General features: G+C 32.7%; 1 protein-coding gene across 1 annotated transcript in view; it reads left to right on the plus strand.

Annotated features, from left to right (window-relative positions):
* Positions 1 to 20315, plus strand: part of LOC126882672 (fatty acid synthase-like) — a 410665-nt gene that overhangs the window by 59613 nt on the left and 330737 nt on the right. Inside the window, 1 exon segment of the mRNA XM_050647647.1 lies at positions 3632 to 3802. Coding sequence (XP_050503604.1) covers positions 3632 to 3802 — 171 coding nt within the window.

Below are 20315 nucleotides of genomic sequence, written 5' to 3' on the forward strand. Positions count from 1 at the left end.
AATTGAAAAAAATAATTTTATTAACGTTTCGACGCCCAAATCGGGTGCCGTTGTCAAAATACAAAATATTACTAAAATAAACTAAAGTGTTTATTTTAACGAGCTAGTACATATTTTATATTTTAGTATTACTTATATATCTAGTATTATTAATAATATTTATAATTTAAACATGTTACATGTCAGAATTTGGTATTATTTTTTGAGAGTAAATTAATGTAAGACCAAATACTTACGATGTCGGGATAGTATCACAGGTTTTTCCTGGTTTTCCCTTGTGATTTACTATGAAGTCTCTAACGCGAGAATTTTACTGTCGTTGCATTTGGTTGTCTTTTTAAAGACATATCACATGCTATAATTTTTTATGACGGATATTCTTGAGTTGGGGTTAATTTCATGTAATCGAATGAACTATCTTTCAGTAAGTCGTCCCAGGAACGCAACTCATAAATATTGGCAATATCATTTTAAAGTCTTCTACTTTAAAATGTATAATATATGTCTGAATTGCCAATATAAATGAGTGAGATTAAATAAATTATTAGAAGAATTTTTTTTGCTTAGCAACAACACTTTAGTTTATTTTAGTAATATTTTGTATTTTGACAACGGCACCCGATTTGGGCGTCGAAACGTTAATAAAATTATTTTTTTCATTTTAATTGTGGCTTATTTCCCATATAAATAATTAATCAAAAATATTCTTGTTTCCCAAAAATCTGTTAGTCATATCCGCAATTTAAAAATAAAATATAAAAATTTGCCTACCTTGTCCCGTGCTTTCGGCACTGGACGGTCGAAATATGATACCCTAGTTTATGATTCCGCAAGCTCAGTCAAATACTGTTATAATCTTACCCCAAGCACCCTAAGTATGAATAAGTCTGCTGACAAAAGATAACGCATTATGATTTGTCATAACAACGATATCCGATGTTTTCATTGGCCGTTGGTCCACATGGACTGGTCAACAGTTCGAAAACTTCATCTGGTTGACTGCCCATATTTTAAAACATTATACCAGGGACGTCTGAATGTAAATATCGAGTGGAATCTTAAAATTTTGTACTGTTATAGGAGTCATTGATAATTTTACAGACCCCTGGTAGAGTACCTTTTTATTGCCTGATTTTATTACAGATACATATATTTTTACACAGTCTCACGGAAATACGAGGCTACTATATATATTATATACAGGATGTCCCGAAAAGATTGGTCATAAATTATACCACACATTCTGGGTTCAAAAATACTTCGATTGAACCTAACTTACCTTAGTACAAATGTGCTGATAAAAAAAGTTACAGCTCTTTGAAGTTACAAAATGAAAATCGATTTTTTTCAATATATCGAAAACTACCAGAGATTTTTTATTGAAAATGGACATGTATCATTCTTATGGCAGGAACATCTTAAAACAAAATTATAGTGAAATTTGTGTACCCGATAAAATATTTATGGGGATTTTGTTCCCTTAAACTCCCCCAAACTTTTGTGTACGTTCCAGTTAATTCATTATTGGGGTACCATTAGTTAAACACAACGTTTTTAAAACTTTTTTCCTCCTAATATTTTTTCGATAAGCCAGTTTTTATCGAGATGCGGCTTATTTTTCAATATATTTACGTAAAAATTTTATGGCGGTTTTGTTCCTTTAAACCCTCCAAATGTTTGTGTACGTTCTAATTAAACTATTATTATGGTACTATTAGTTAAAAACGGTGTTTTTAAAACTTTTGCCTCTTAGTCTTTTTTTTTCATAAGTCGCCTTTTATCGAGATGTAGCTTCTTTTTCAAAATATACCTAAAAATGTAAATTATAAATAAATTTTCAGATTATGAACAGGTGGATTAACCATGGCTTAACCATATACAAATATGTGGTGGATTCGACAAATATTCAAAATATCTCGATAAACACTGGCTTATCGAAAAAGTAATAAGAGACAAAAAAGTTTTAAAGATAGTGTGTTTAACTGATGGTCCTAGAATAATAATTTAATTGAAACGTACACAAAAGTTTGGGGAGGGGGGGGTTTAAGGGAACAAAACCCCCATAAAGTTTTTGTGGGGTGTACACTTTAATTTTTTTTAAGATGTTGTTGCCATAAAAATGCCACATGTCCATTTTCAATAAAAAATCTCTGAGAGTTTTCGATATATGAAAAAAATTAATTTTCATTTTGTAACTTCAAAGGGCTGTAACTTTTTTTGTGTGCACTATTGTATACAGGGTGTTTGGTAAAGAATGGGCCATAGCTTAACCTCAAGTTCCTGAGGTTAAAATAGACCGATTTAAGCTAACTTACCTTAGTACAAAGTTTATAATAACCGAGGTACAGGGTGTCAAAATTAAACTTTTTTTTTATTTGTTATTGAATATTTCCTGAGAGGTATGAGATAACAACATAAAATTTGGTATGTGGGGGTTTTTTGGGTCGAGAAAACTAAATTACCTACCAAAAATTATGTATTGCCCAGAGTGCGCCACATACGCCTTTCAGCACTCATTTATTACGTTCAATTTTTTTTATCCCTCACTCTGTATAATTTTGACCTTAAAATTTCTATTCTCCTATTAGTTTTACTTAAAAAAGGTATACCTCTTCTATCTCCCTAAACTCAACCGTTTGCGAGATAAGCGCATTTTAAATCTGTGGTACACCATCATTTTTAGCATAATATCATTGTAGTTACACCCGAAAAATAATTTAAAACCATAATAATTGTGCCAGTTCTCAAATATATGTCATTGCATCGCAAATTCCATTTGAAGAAATTTGTGGATATTATGTGGAAAATACATTTTTGGATAATTTTATGGTTTTAAGTTATTTTTCGGGTGTAACTATAATGATATTAAGCTAAAAATGCTGGTGTATCGCAGATTTAAAATGCGTTTATCTCGAAAACGGTTGAGTTTAGGGAGATGAAAAAAGTATACCTTTTTTAAGTAAAACTAATAGGAGAATAAAAATTTTAGTGTCAAAATTATACAGAATGAGGGATAAAAAAAATTGAACGTAATAAATAAGTGCTGAAAGGCGTATGTGGCGCCCTCTGTGCAATACATAATTTTTGGTAGGGAAATTAGTTTTCTCGACCCAAAAAACGCCCACCTACCAAATTTCATGTTGTTATCTCATACCTGTCAGGAAATATTCAATAATAAATAAAAAAAAAAGTTTAACTTTGACACCCTGTATCTCGATTATTATAAACTTTGTACTAAGGTAAGTTAGCTTAAATCGGTCTATTTTAACCTTAGTAAAATGAGGTTAAGCTATGGCCCATTCTTTACCAAACACCCTGTATAGGTAAGTGAAGTTCAATCAACATATTTTTGACCCTAGAATCTGTGGTATAATTTATGACCAATCTTTTCGGGACACCCTGTATATTATGTGCTTTAAAATACATGCTAGCATTAGATACCTACTTACATAATCAACAAGAAGGCAGAATTTGGTTAACATAGATAAGGAAGTTGCAGAGAAAAAGAATTAGGAGTTCACATAACATCTTGTTTTTGCTGTCCTGAAAAGTTTGTGATTTTAGAGTTATAGCACTAATGAATTCAGGGTGGACTATGTTGCATTTTATTACACGTAATTTTAAATTTTAGGTATATCCGGAGCATATCCAAATTCTAACGATGTCTATCACTTTCAAGAAAATTTGTTCAACAAAGTCGACTTGACATCGCACAATAGAAGATGGAATTATAATTATCCTGAAGTTCCCAGTCGCTCTGGTACAATTCCTGTCATTAATAAATATGACGGAGGATTTTTTGGTAAGGCTTAAATTTTACATTTTTTTAGTATACATACAGTGAACACGTAAAGGTTGCAATAAATTCATTTTTTCGTGAATGTGCTATTTTGGAGATAAATACCTAAACAGGTCGATTTTTATTCTTACATTATAATTTTTTTATGTAAATCATACTAGTGACGTCATCCATCTCGGCGTACTGACGTAATCTATGATTTTTTTAAATGAGAATAGGGGTCGTGTGCTAGCTTATTTCAAAGACAATTAATGATAATTATTGATACAGGGTGTCCAATTTTTTTTCAATTAAATTAATTAACACAAAAAGGAGAATATATTATATGCAATTTATTTTAATTCAAAATAAATTGTACTACTATCAGTAAACAGGAAAAAATGTTTTTTTTTTACAAATAAACGTTGCTTTTCGCTTAAATTAAATGTTCAAACTGCCAAGGGGAAGCTGGGGGCAGCATGAACATTAACATTGAAATTAAGAGGCAACATAGGCGCGCGGAAAACACGTTCCAAGATTGCAGCTTTAATTTTAAATATTTTGTCGAGATATTTGGCATACACATTCGTAATATAGTAAAGAATGGCGGTACAGCGCCCAATTTGAGAAATATGTTAGTATGTTGAAATTAATCTACAGTGCGTCCATAAAGTAACGCATAAATTCATTATTTCCTAAACCGGCGACTTTAAGAATAAACCCCGAAACAGGTCAATTTTTGTTTTTAAATTACAATTTTCTCGCATATGTCATACTAGTGACGTCATCCATCTGGGCTTGAAGACGTAATCAATGATTTTTTTAAGTGAGACTAGGGGTCACGTAATAGCTCATTTGAAAGGGTATTCAATTCTCTATTCACCAATATAAACGTTAATATAAATATTTATACAGGGTCTTCAAAAACATATTTTTATAATTAAATTAATTGAGACAAAAAGAAGAATGTATGTAATTTATTTAACTCAAAATCCACAGAGAACGACAGTTCTCACCAGTGGCGCACAACACCCCTACAAGCGACACTATATATACACGAAATTTTCGATTTTCTAAACCTGATTGAGTTGAAAATTGGGCCAAATCCCATCTTAAAGTTTAGGAAAAGACTCGTCCATCCATATGTTACCTCTCCATTTTGGTCCAAGGGTGTGGATTTTACGGCCCTTCCCATTTAAAGCCTGTTTTTCGTTCTCGTCCCCAAAACTCCCAAAATTTTTAAAAATTTAAGCCCGACCTTTGCGGTTTCTGATAGCACAGATCATTACCTTTCCAACGCATGTTTAATTTTGAAAATCGGTTATACCATTCAAAAGTTATCGAGCTCAGAAATATGACTCAATTTTTATTTAAAAAATGGAAAATGTTTGTGGATATGTATGTATGTACGAGTATGTATGTATGTATGTGTGTGGAAAAGTTACACCGATCTGAATTTTTTTTTCTGTGTTTCAAGAAGGTGTGAGGGCCGATTCAGAACCGGTCTAATTTTTGACTTCTGACTACCCTTAAGCCAGCTAGAAGACTAGGTAGATACAAAATAGCATATTTTTTGGGCGTATATATCTTAGGTTCAAGGAAAGACAGGAAATCCGCAAATACACCAAATCAATACGGTTGAGTTAAGCTATTAAATGGCGTTTAAGCGATCAAGCTGAGACATACACACTGCTCACCATAGCCAAAAAACTGAAAAATTAAACTTTGAAAATTTTGGTTTTTCGACAATTACTCAAAATGTCAACTTACGAATTGCGCCAATAACTGAGCGTTTGTAGAAGGACTCAGGACGCGACTAACGGTGTATACCTCATATCTGGGAAAATTCTAATTTTTAAGTTATAGGCTTCATAAGTATAATCAAATCTATTTCTTATGGGAAAAACGGTTTTTCAAGCTCAATAATTCCTGTAATACGTTCAGTTATCATACTCGATCTTGGATGCGTCAGATACTACTTGTCAATACGTTTCAAATTCATGTTTAGTGATCAACATCAGGTAAACCGTTCAGAAGTTATAGAGCTCCAAAAGTATAATTAGTCCAGGAACTGAAATTTTTCACTTCGCAATTTTTACAGAATGGATAGATTTGCTTGAAAATTTGACAATAAGTAGTGGATAGTCCAAGGATCAAAATCTATATGATGCCGAAAACGCCTTTACCATGGGGTGGTTGCCATCTCATCTCGAGGGTGGAAATTTTTTATTATATTTTGACCGCAAATGCTGGTAAAAATATTAATTATAAGCAAAAAAAGAATGTGTGTGTACTTTGTACGCACGTAAGAAGTTATACTTCTATTATATGATTATATGATTATATGATTATAAACGAAATTAATATACTTTTTATTTATATTTTATTTAAATATTAAATTAATTTATACTTAATACTTCTCAAACATTTTTATTAAAACAGTGCCAAAAATTAAAATAATAAAAAAATAAAACACACACAAACACATTAAAAATGCCACAAATGATTTCTGAACATTAATTGTCGGAAAAATTTTTAACTAAATACGTATTTTCTGAAAATAAAATTATATAATAAATATACTTACAATCATAAAATGTATAAAAAAAAATAAAAAAATAAAAGTTTCTATTGGGATTCGAACCAACCTACCACGCGGCTGGTATTTGCGTTGTATTGGGATTCACCCGCATTAAAACTGCGCTACAGAGACAGCTTGTCGTTATGTGCGAAGATCGTCTAACTAAACAGATTAACCTTTTGACATTTTTAACTTATGTAAATCAAATTATTTTGATTTTGAATTGAAATGATTTAGAATTGAAAAAATACAACAAAACATAGGGTAAGAGGACAATATATTAGGTGAATATTAAGGTGTAAATAAAAGTATTACATACTACTTATGTATTTTGGTAGGTTCAAGGTAGGTAGGTATCGGAGCCCGTATAACGACTAACAAATTTCGCAATCACTTGCGTCGTGCAAAGTGGCTATGTTTAAATATCATAACAAAATTTGATCAACTATTTATAAAACACTTACCAGTGAAAGATTCTTTAGCTTTGAATAAGCGAGATCTGCGGCACTCATACTAGGCACAGTTTGATGAGCTTTCACATTGGCATGCAACAATCATCTCTTCTATGTAAATAAGTCCAAAAATATAATATGAAAACTATTTAAAAAGGCAGTATAACCATTAACTAACTTTTTGTTTGTTGTTTCTCTTCCTACAAATTTTAAAACGCAACAAGCATACATTATAACCAAACCATGCACAGTCCCACAGCTGTGCCACAGCTGCCATATTGGATAATTTTTGTCATGTCATTTGAACATCCAATCAGAACAAAGTTATAATGCGCATGCGCCCGGTCGCTAGGTTTTCCCATATAAAATTTCACCGTCATTACGCCCGTAAAGAAGTATAACTTCAAAAATGTTCATTATACATTTTTTTGATAAAAGTAATAGTTTTGGATTTATTGGTTATCGAAGCTGTTAGTTTTATATCGAAAAAATTACCAGAGAACGACAGTTCTCGCCAGTGGCGCAGAAATACACCCCCCTACACGCGACACTATTATATACACGAAATTTTCAATTTTCTAAATCTGACTGAATGGCACTCCCATCTTCAAGTTCAGAAAAAGACTCACCCATTCATATGTCAACCATCCATTTTGGTCCAAGGGTGTCGATTTTACGGCCCTTCCTATTTAGGGTCTGTTTTTCGTTCTGGTCCCCAAAACTACCAAAAACTTCGAAAATTTAAGTCCGACCTTTGCGGCTTCTAACAGTACTGATCATTACCTTTCCAACGCATGTCTAATTTTAAACATTACCAGAGAACGGCAGTTCTCGCCATTAGCGCACACCCACACCCCCCTACACGCGACACTATATATACACGAAATTTTCGATTTTCTAAATCTGACTGAATTGAAAATTGGGCCAACTCCCATCTTAAAGTTCAGAAAAAGAGTCACCCATTTATATGTCAAACATCGATTTTGCTCCAAGAGTGTAGATTTTACGGCCCTTCCTATTTAGGGTCTGTTTTTCGTTCTCGTCCCCACAACTCCCAAAAACTTTAAAAAGTTAAGTCCAACCTTTGCGGCTTCTAATAAAACTGATCATTACCTTTCCAACGCATGTCTAATTTTGAAAATCGGTTATACCATTCAAAAGTTATAGAGCTTAGAAATGTGATTTAATTTTTATTTAAAAAAGGGAAAATGTTTGTGGATATATATGTATGTGTGTTTGAAAGTTAAACCGATTTGATATTTTCCCTCTGTGTTTGAAGAGGGGGTCAGGGCCGATTTAGAACCGGTGTAGTTTGTGACTTTTGACCACCCATAAGCCAGCTATAGGACTTGGTAGGTACAAAACGGCATATGTTTTGGGGGTATATATATTCGGATCAAGAAGAGCCAGGAGAACCGCAAATACATCAAATTAATAGTGTTGACTTAAGCTTTCAAATGGTGTCTAAGCCGTCAGGATCAGACATACACACGGCTCAGTATAGCCGAAAAACTGAAAAACTAAACTTTGAAAATTTTGGTTTTTCGACAATTACTCAACATTTCAACCTACGAATTGCGCCAATAACTTAGCGTTTGTAGAAGGACTCAAGACGAATTTAACGGTGTATACCTCATATCCCGGAAAATTTGAATTTTTTAGGTTATAGGCTTCATAAATATGATAAAATCTATTTCCTGTGGGAAAAACGGTTTCTCAAGCTCAATAATTCTTGTAATAGCTTCAGTTATTATACTTGACCTTAGATCCATCAAATACTACTGGTCAATACGTTTCAAACTCATGTTTACTGATCAAAATCGGTTAAGCCGTTTAGAAGTTATTAAGCTACAAAAGTATAATCCAATTAACGATTATTCCCGAAATGGTTTATGTAGTTGTAATGGATACGACGCTAAATTTGATCTGGCAACGGGCAATCCGACTTCATTTACCGGCCATCTCAATATTTTTTTTCAATCTATTTCGAATAAAAAAAAAATCTAGTGTACATTCGATGGACACTAGATCATTTGGGAGATAATGCAACAAAGGTGCAGACCATTTATAAAGCTTGACGTGTAATAGAGGAACATTGCATTCAACTTCATATATTTAATTTATAAATAACTTTGAAAAACTCCTGATACAAGAATAAAAAACCGCTAAACGCCGTAAAAATGAGTGGCGCATAAAATATTCCAGCTACAAAATATCTGATATGAATATTACGTGGCGCGAAAATAGATTTTCATTTGATGCAAAACAAAATTCTAGTTTTATTTTAAAAGATTTTTCCACAATATTTGCTAAATTTGAAGTAAAGGCGCCACAAAAGAGTTTCAAAATTCAAACTGTATCAAAGTTACTCTTTTGTGGCGCGTTTTCTTCAAATTTAGCAAATATTATGGAAAAATCTTTTAAAAAATAAAACTAGAATTTTGTTTTGCATCAAAATGAAAATCCATTTTCGCGCCACGTAATATTCATATCAGATCTTTTGTAGCTGGAATATTTTATGCGCCACTCATTTTTACGGCGTTTAGCGGTTTTTTATTCTGTACGTTTTACTGTAGTAAAAAAAAACAGGAAAACATGTCTATTTGACAAACAAATATTGCTTTTCGCTTAAATATAATGTTAAAGCTGCCACCCACCTGTCTCTTGTCAATTTGAACATTCCGTTTAAGCGAAAATCAATGTTTATTTTTTAAATAAAACATTTTTATGTTTTCTGGCATTAGTAAAATGTGTTCAGAATTTAACAAATTACATACATTCATCCTTTTTTGTAAATTAATCTAATTTAAAAGAAAATTGGACACACTGTGTAAATAATTATTTTTTTTTTATTTAAAAAAAAGACAAAGTCGCATCCACCCGAAGGTTATTAGCGACATTTCTGTAACATTTGTAACAATATTAAATCAAAAATTGATAAAAATGAATTACAATTTGTATACAATTTAACCTTTGGAGCGATAATTGGATTCCACGCACTAACACTTTATTTTTGGAATGAACTTTTAGATCGCTAGCGACACTCCGACACTCTCTTTCTGATGCATCATTAGTGATAGCGTTACGCGCACTAGTATCTGCTTGTTCATATTTCCTTCAATGCCTATGTGGGATGGTATCCACAGGAAGTGGATTCTTCTGAAACTTTCTTGAGCTTCCATTAGTCCGGCCTTGGTTCTTTTCTCAATGGGGTGTTTATGGTATATATTTTGCATAGCTTTGACTGTGCTAAGAGAGTCGGAAAGGACTGGGCAACAAGGGAGGTTTTTAATATATACATAGTTTGATGGCTTTAAAAAACCAAAGAGCTCTGCAGTATAGATGCTGGAATTCAGAGAAAGATGTAGGAGCATAACAAGTCGATGAAAAATTCCATCAATATTCTTTTGAAGTAGAAACTTGAATCTTAATGTTGGCTTAATTAAGATGTGTCACTTTCCCAGTCTGACCCCTCACTGCCAAGATAACGATGAATTTTCTTCTTTATGGACGTGAATTTTCGTTTTATGGCTCTTTCCTTTAAATGGGGGTAAACTAGACTGAGCACATGGGACAAAGCTGATAGGTCTGTGGTATATTCTTGAATTGTGGTTATAGGATCTGTTGATCCCGTAATATTCATTGGGAGCATGTTAAGTTGATCAAAGTTTAGAGGGAAAGGTAGAGGGGGATTTTCTATGAAGTTTTTAGCAGGGTCAAGTAAGAGAGAAAATGAGTATTCAGAAGTGCTTGCTGAACTAATTTTAGCTTTTTTAAATTTTTGCTTGGACATTAGGTGGTAGAAAAATGTTACATTCTTTTGAAGATGGATCTGCTTCAGGTGAAATAATTTCATCAAAGTTACGTTTTGGTTGATTAATTATGTGACTGTCCTTATTTGATGCATCTTTTTTATTCGGTATCTCCGGGACATTGGAAATAGACATTTGTTCACACTGAGAAGGGTTTGTATCATAGGGTGCTTGCAATGATATATTTGTTGCGCTAGATACCGATTCTTCATCGTTTTGGTTGGGGTTTAGTTGAGCTAGTGGTTCGGAGCACTGTGATGCAATGTGACCTAGCTTCTTGCATCTAAAGCAAACTAAACTGTCTTGAGAGATGAATATTCTATGTATCGTGTTGCCAAAAACAAGAGTAAATGACTCTGGTAGTGTTAGACTGTGAGGACTGATATAGATTTGTCTTCGAAAACTAAGGATGTGATTGAACTCAGGCATAGAAGCACTAATTTGGAGGAATGTCATGGGGGAGACAGGAACTATGCCGATTTTTTGTAACTCATTGATTAGCAAGTCGTGCGGTATTGAAGGACATACGCCGGAGAGCACAAGTCGTTCCGCTGGTGTAACTAACCTTCTTGCTCTGACAATTTTACCTTGTATTTCTATTTGACCATGATTATTCATAAAATCATTCACCATTTGTTTATTTGATAAATACATACATATGCGATTATTAGATAATCTAGAAGAGAAGATTATATTTTTCGGTTGAATTATATTTCCAAGTGGGAGAAGGTAGTCTTGAAGTTTGGTGTTTTCTAAGGCACTAAAGATAATTGCTTGGGCCTTTAAAGGAAATTGCACTCTCGATGCTGCCAAAGAGTATGACTGTGATGCGTTTATTTGACTTTGATGGTCTTGTATTTTAGAACTGTTGTGGGATTCCATGTTTTAATTCATTTCGATAAACGTTAAGTAAAAAGTAAGTCCGACCCTGTACACCTGCAAAAACAGGTATATCGGTCTTTACTAAAAGCGGTTATTTTGCTGGTAAAACTGGATTTTCGTATTGACAACAATAACAAATAATTGCAATTTGCTGACTTTAATGCTAATTTTACTGGATATTATGTAAAGAGTTTGTACACTTACAGTTTATTTCAATAAATCACTGAGATTCACAATTTATAACTTATAATTAGCTTTGTTAATATTAAAAATATTCGGAGCCTACATTGAATACAACATTATAGTTATCGATGCAGGATCGGTCTCCCCTGTAAATAATTATATTAATTTTGATATTATTGAATAACGAATGAAATACCCTTTCAAGTGAGCTATCACTTGACCCCTATTCTCATTTAAAAAAATCATTGATTACGTCATCACGCCCAGATGGATGACGTCACTACTATGATATATATACCAGAAAATTGTAATTTAAAAATAAAAATCGACCTGTTTTAGGATTTTTCCTTAAAGTTGCCGGTTTACGAAATAATGAATTTATGCGTTACTTTATGAACGCACTGTATAATTAAATAAAATATTACAAAAACGAGTCTGTACTGCCATTCAGAATAACAAAAAAATAAACTTTCTTTAAATAAACTTTTTTATCCCATGCCTAGATTGGGTGTCACATTGGAATTACTAAAAAACGATTATCTATAATAGGCCAATCAAGTTAGGTTTTTTTTAAGTAACTTTGATACAGTTTGAATTTTGAAACTCTTTTGTGGCGCGTTTACTTCAAATTTAGCAAATATTATGGAAAAATCTTTTAAAATAAAACTAGAATTTTGTTTTGCATCAAATGAAAATCTATTTTCGCGCCACGTAATATTCATATCAGATATTTTGTAGCTGGAATATTTTATGCGCCACTCATTTTTACGGCGTTTAGCGGTTTTTTATTCTTGTATCAGGAGTTTTTCAAAGTTATTTATAAATTAAATGTATGGAGTTGAATGCAATGTTCCTCTATTACACGTCAAGCTTTATAAATGGTCACCTTTGTTGCATTATCTCCCAAATGATCTGGTGTCCATCGAATGTACACTAGATTTTTTTCTATTCGAAATAGATTAAAAAAAAATATTGAGATGGCCGGTAAATGAAGTCGGATTGCCCGTTGCCAGATCAAATTTAGCGTCGTAACCACTACAACTACATACATTAACATACGTAAACTATTTCGGGAATAATCGTTAGTTGGATTATACTTCTGTAGCTTAATAACTCCAAACGGCATAACCGATTATGATCAGTAAACATGAGTTTGAAACGTATTGACCAGTAGTATCGGATGGATCTAAGGTCAAGTATGAATTATTATTCCCAATATATTATCCTATTACAGGAATTATTGAGCTTGAGAAACCGTTTTTCCCACATGAAATAGATTTTATCATACTTATGAAGCCTATAACCTAAAAATTCGAATTTTCCCGGATAGGAGGTATACACCGTTAGATACGTCTTGAGTCCTTCTACAAACGCTAAGTTATTGGCGCAATTCGTAGGTTGAAATGTTGAGTAATTGTCGAAAAACCAAAATTTTCAAAGTTTAGTTTTTCAGTTTTTCGGCTATACTGAGTCGTGTGTGTCTGATCCTGACGGCTTAAACACCATTTGAAAGCTTAAGTCAACACTATTGATTTGATGTATTTGCGGTTCTCCTGCCTCTTCTTGATCCGAATGTATATACCCCCAAAAAATATTCCGTTTTGAACATACCAAGTCCTATAGCTGGCTTATGGGTGGTCAAAAGTCACAAACTACACCGGTTCTAAATCGGCCCTGACCTCCTCTTCAAACACAGAGAAAAAATATCAAATCGGTTTAACGTTTAAACACACATAAATACATATCCACAAACATTTTCCCTTTTTTAAATAAAAATTGAGTCACATTTCTAAGCTCTATAACTTTTGAATGGTATAACCGATTTTCAAAATTAGACATCCGTTGGAAAGGTAATGATCAGTACTGTTAAAAGCCGCAAAGGTCTGACTTAAATTTTTGAAGTTTTTGGGAGTTTTGGTGACCAGAACGAAAAAGAGACGACCCTAAATAGGAAGGGCATCTACGGTCAAAATATAATAAAAAATTTCCACCCTCGAGATGAGGTGGCAACCATCCCATGGTAAAAAAGCGTCTTTCGGCAATCATATAGATTTTGATCCTTGGACTATCCACTACTTATTGTCAAATTTTCAAGCAAATCATTCTGTTCATTTTCATTCTGTAAAAATTGCGAAGTGAAAAATTTCAGTTCCTGTACTAAATATACCTTTGGAGCTCTATAACTTCTGAACGGCTTACCTGATGTTGATCACTAAACATGAATTTGAAACGTATTGACAAGTAGTATCTGATGCATCCAAGATCGAGTATAATAACTGAACGTTTTACAGGAATTATTGAGCTTGAAAAACCGTTTTCCCATAAGTGATCATACTTATGAAGCCTATAACTTAAAAATTCGAATTTTCCCAGATATAGGGTATACTCCGTTAGACGCATCCTGAGTCCTTCTACAAACGCTCAGTTATTAGCGCAATTCGTAGGTTGAAATTTTGAGTAATTGTCGAAAAACCAAAATTTTCAAAGTTTAATTTTTCAGATTTTTGGCTATGGTGAGCAGTGTGTATGTCTCAGCTTGATCGCTTAGCCGCCATTTGAAAGCTTAACTCAACCCTATTGATTTGTTGTATTTGAGGTTTTGCTGTCTTTCCTTGAACCTAAGATATATACGCCCAAAAAATATGCTATTTTGTATCTACCTAGCCCTCTAGCTGGCTTACGATTAGTCAAAAGTCTAAAATTAGACCGGTTCTGAATCGACCCTCACACCCTCTTGAAACACAGAAAAAAAAATTCAGATCGGTGTAACTTTTCCACACACATACATACATACATACATACATACATACATACATATCCACAAACATTTTCCATTTTTTAAATAAAAATTGAGTCATATTTCTGAGCTCGATAACTTTTGAATGGTATAACCAATTTTCAAAATTAAATATGCGTTGGAAAGGTAATAATCTGTGCTATCAGAAGCCGCAAAGGTCGGGCTTAAATTTTTAAAATTTTTATATGTTTTGGGGACGAGAACGAAAAACAGGCTTTAAATGGGAAGGGCCGTAAAATCCACACCCTTGGACCAAAATGGAGAGGTAATATATGGATGGACGAGTATTTGCCTAAACTTTAAGAAGGGATTTGGCCCAATTTTAAATTCAGTCAGGTTTAGAAAATCGAAAATTTCGTGTATATATAGTGTCGCATGTAGGGGTGTTGTGCGCCACTGGTGAGAACTACCGTTCTTTGTGGATAAAATATTACAAAAACGAGTCTGTACTTCCATTCAGAATAACAAAAAAATAAACTTTCTTTAAATAAACTTTTTTATCCCATGCCTAGATTGGGTGTCACATTGGAATTACTAAAAAACGATTATCTATAATAGGCCAATCAAGTTAGGTTTTTACTTGACATAACGGAAAAGACGAGGTTTGACAGTTGAAATGTGTAGTATGAGATATTACAAAAAGACTACCATCTTGGGATTCATCAATTTTTTAGTGGAACAATTTTTAAATAAACAATCAAAACGTAAAACTTAGTTTTTTGCTCATAACTTAAAAACTTGTTTATTTAGAGATTTGACGTCCACAGGTAACTTTTTTAGAAAAAAAAAAGATACATCGAATGAGACACGCTTAATGAAAATCGGTTAATAAACAAAAAAGTTATTGCAAAACGGACGACAAATTTCAATATTGTTAATAACAATTTTATTGTTTATTAAAATATGTTTAAATATCCCTAAATTTGAGGGCAATATGGTGTTTGAATGGTGTGCAAAAAATGGTCCAGATCTGTTAAATAGTTTTTGCAAAATTGAATTTGTTTATAAATTTTTTTGAAAAACGAGCTTATTTCTGAGGCTGGTCCAGTTAATATGGCTAAATGATTCTCAACAATCCGGGGCTCATTTTCTTCGTTAAGATGTATACTAATGGCCTATGAAAAAAAAATAAAAAAAATTACATGTACGTACACAAAATTATTTGTTAATAAATAGCAGTTTTTACGCTTATAAACAATTACAATAATTTCGTAGAAATCAGATCAAATTAAATGGCAATAAAAATTACGGAAAGCCGGTTAAAATACACACCTTCTAAAAAAACTTTTAGGTCCTACGACCCTTGGGGTCTAAGATGGCCCCTTTTTTTGAAAAAATCACTGTTACGTTAATTAACAACACTAAGAGCTGAAATTAACCAGTCTTTTATAAGAAAAGTCAAAGTTTTTAACAAAGTTTTTAGCAAAAAAAATGTTAAAAACTGTTTAAACAGGAGTGGTATAAACCAAGAGTATTTTGCGTTCCGACTAAAGTAAAAAATAGCGGGCGTAGTCGACTGACTGAATCGTGGGCGCGGTTGGCGACTGGCAGCAACCCCTAAAATTGCGTTATACCGACCACGAAAATCAACATTAAGGTGAATGACAAATTTTGGTCATTCCTTATGTTTTTGAGGTCTCTGAATTCGAATATGCAGTTTATTTTTTTCTAGAATTATTGGAACATGTTCAAAAATCAAATTTTATGCAAAAATGCGAAAAATCAATTTTGATGATTTTTCAATTTTAACTGACTGTATTTTTGGTCGCTGTAAATATTTCCTTTTTGAAAATTTTACTGTGTTATCTTTAAAGTATTTAGATAACAATGAGATTTATCCAAAATGATTAAACACATTAATAGAGAAGTTGTTAAGTTTTAAACATTTTGTCGTCAGATTTCGTTAGTTTCATGTTTACTTAAAAAAGTTGAGTGACAAACTTTTTAGTTTATAATTTTAACCAACACAGAAATAAAATTTAATTCATGAAGAAGTTTTCCAAAAAAATTTAATGTAAAATATGCAATAGGAAAAATGTTATGTGACTTTATAGACGAGCGGCACACCCCAAAAAAGCTTATTTCTCGAGATACTGACCACGCTGTATCGAATTGCTTATTTTGGTCATACTTTATATTTTTGATGGTGCTGAAATCGAAAATTAGGGTTGTTTTGAATTTTACGTGGGGAAACATTGTCAAAATCGCAATTTTACCCCAAAAATAAAAAAAAAATCACGTTTTTTGCGTTTAACTTGCTACAACTCTGTTCCATTGTAATATTTTTTTCTGAAATTTTTATAGTATATATTTCTCACCTTTATGAAGACAATGGGACCTGCTTCAATATTTCTGTCTTACTATAAAAAAAAAGTTATAAATTCTTTTTTTTTCATGTGCCGTGATCTATTATCGAACGTTGGCTATCAAATTGGCTATAGCAATTTTGTTAACGGCAGCTCGGAAAAGGGATCCAGAGGATCTGTTATACCATTCTCTCAGGTTTTTAAGCCATGACGTTCTTCTTCGACCTGGTCCTCTTCTTCCGTCTACCTTGCCTTGTATTATTAAATGGAGTATATTATATCTCTCTGGGTGTCGCATAACATGGATAAAATATTCAAGTTTTCGATTTTTAACTGTTCTGACGACTTCCCTGACTTTCCCATCCGGTGCAAAACAACTTCGTTACGAACTCTATCCACCCCACTTATTCGTAGGATTCTTCGGTATACTCAAATTTCAAAGGCTTCCAATTTCTTGAGAAGGGTATCTGTTAAAGTTCAACCTTCGACACCGTACAAAAGAGTAGAGAACACATAACATCTCACTAATCTAATTTTAAGATTCAAAGTAATGTTGTTTCCACATAAAAGTTTCTTTATCTTAAAGAATGCAGCTCTGGCCTTCTCTATACGTATTCTAATTTCTTTGCTCATGTCTTACTTCTCATTTAGATTACAACCAAGGTAGGTGATACTGTTAGTTCTCTCTAATTGTTCACCATAAGCTGTTACTACTTCGTCTTTGCTAATCTTATTGCTTGTTCAATTTCGTCCATAGTTATGTCAGGTCCTGTAACTACTTCGTTAATTTCAAGCTCGGGCATTTCATCATTAAACAGTTCCTCAATGTAGTCTTTCCATAATCTGTCTATTTTATCAAAATCAGTGATAATCAGTTTTCCGTCTCTATCAACGGTGTTATTTGCATGTTTTTTGTTCTCCCCGGTGAGTTCTTTTATTTTTTTATACATTTTAAATGAATCATGTTTTCTCTGCAACTCGTCAATTTCTAAACATTTGTTTTCAAAGTACGTTTCTTTTGCCGCTCGTATTTTAGTCATTATCTCTTTATTAATGCGTTTATATATTTCGATATTTTGGTTCTTAAATTTGCGTCTTTTTTCCATCAAATTCAAAATCTCATCGTTCATCCACTGTTGCTTCTTTTGATTTTTCTCTTTGAAGTTTGGAGTTAAGTTGCTTATAATCGTTTTGATTTGGTTCCAATGATCCTCGATGGATTCTTGTTGTTCGCTATTCTCAAAATTGCTGTCTAAATTGTTTGCAATCCCCTGACTGTTGTTTCTAATAAAATCGGTATCCAGTTTGTTAGAGGATCGTTGTTGTTTTATCCGTTTAAGTTGTAATTTTATTTCGGCTAACAATAGATTGTGATCAGATGGCACATCGGCGCCAGGATAGGATTTTACAGACTTTACTGCATTTCTGTAACGCTCACTGATGGTTATGTAGTCAATTTAGTTTCTTACGGGGTATCTGCTGGAGATTTCCAGAGATAAAAAAAGTTATAAATTGTTTGAAGTAAAAGGTGCAGATTCTTGAATTGCAAAGTTTAATCGCAAAAGTTGAGTGACAAAATTTGAAATTTAGCTTTTTAATTAATTTTATGTTAAAATCTAGAGTACAGAGAACAAAATGTTTTATAGAAAAAAGTGGTGTAACTTTTAATTTTAAGAAAAACGTGATTTCTTTTTTCTTTTTTTTATTTTTAAAGTAAAATTGCGATTTTGACAATGTTTCCCCATCTAAAATTAAAAATGAACCTTATTTTCATTTTCAGCACCATCAAAAACATAAAGTCGCGTAACTTTTTTCCTGTTGCATATTTTGACTTGAAATTTTTCAGAAGACTTCTTAAGGACCTATGGTTTAATTCTACGTTGATTAACGTTATAAACTAAAACGTTTATTACCCAACTTTTATAAATAAACATAAAACTAATGAAACAATCGTTTAAACAATTTTCCGACCGCGTTATTTCTTGGTACCCTCTGGATTTGTTATAAGAAACTTGTTTTTGAGTAAGTTTGTGCAAAACATACGAATCGGAATAATTTACCTAACGGGGTCGACGATACAGCCTGGACTACACACGGATTCAAAATAGAGAAGAAAAAAAGACCTATACCTATCGGGTTCTACTGTACCAAGTTTTAAAAAGCAGCAAAGCAGCTAATGGGATGTATAAACCTTTTTTGAAATGGCCTTTTTATTGTTATTTTTTAAATTTATTTATTTAAAATATAATTCTACTAAATAAATGTACAACAGAATAATATTCATAAAATTCAAGTTTCTACCAAAATATATATATTAATATTAAGCTTCAAATCCGGTATACTGTCAATCTTAAAAATGAGCTGCAACGGTCAAGCGAATGGTAGTGCGCGAAGTTATTCTCATTCGTCTACGCCCATTATTTTTTTTACTTTAGTCGGAACGCAAAATACTCTTTGTTTATACCACTACTGTTTAAACATTTTTAACACTTTTTCTTGCTAAAAACTTCGTTAAAAACTTTGAGTTTTCTTATAAAAGACTGGTTAATTTCAGCTCTTAGTGTTGTTAATTAACGTAACAGTGATTTTTTCATAAAAAGGGGCCATCTCAGACCCCAAGGGCTGTAGGACCTAAAAATTTTTTTTAGAAGGTGTGTATTTTAACCGGCTTTCCGTATTTTTTATTGCCATTTAATTTGATCTAATTTCTACGAAATTATTGTAATTGTTTATAAGCGTAAAAACTGCTATTTATTAACAAATAATTTTGTGTACGTACATGTAATTTTTTTGACTATTTTTTTCATAGGCTATTAGTATACATCTTAACGAAGAAAATGAGCCCCGGATTGTTGAGGTACATTTAGCCATATTAACTGGACCAGCCTCAGAAATAAGCTCGATTTTCAAAAAAATTTATAAACAAATTCAATTTTGCAAAACCTATTTAACAGATCTGGACCATTTTTTGCACACCATTCAAACACCATATTGCCCGCAAGTTTAGGTATTAGGTCTGGATCCTGCGTATGAAAAAAAAGTTGATTAATGGCAAGCTGAAAATTTGTTAATAGCTTAAGGGTGTCTAGTCGGATAAACTTTGATATATGGGAACACTGGAACAGGGGCAGTTTTAATTGTGGAACAGGTTAAAAATTTGGAACGGTCAGACCACGAAAACGGTACATTTATTTTGTCCGACAGAATAGACTTAAACTCTCCGAACAGAGATTAAACTCTCATGCAAAAATCAGACTGATATTTATCACCTGTCATAATTCCTGTCATTTGACATATTCTACATGTTCCACTCATTAAAACGACCATTTGGTGATAAATAGCAGTCTGATTTTTGCATGAGAGTTTATTCTTTGTTCGGAGAGTTTAAGTCTGTTCTGTCGGACAAAATACATGTGCCGTTTTCGTGGTCTGACCGTTCCAAATTTTTAACCTATTCCACAATTAAAACTGCCCCTGTTCCAGTGTTCCCATATATCAAAGTTTATCCGACTAGACACCCTTAA

The sequence above is a fragment of the Diabrotica virgifera genome, chromosome 3, assembly GCF_917563875.1.
Source record: "Diabrotica virgifera virgifera chromosome 3, PGI_DIABVI_V3a".
Classification (NCBI taxonomy): Eukaryota; Metazoa; Arthropoda; class Insecta; order Coleoptera; family Chrysomelidae; genus Diabrotica; species Diabrotica virgifera.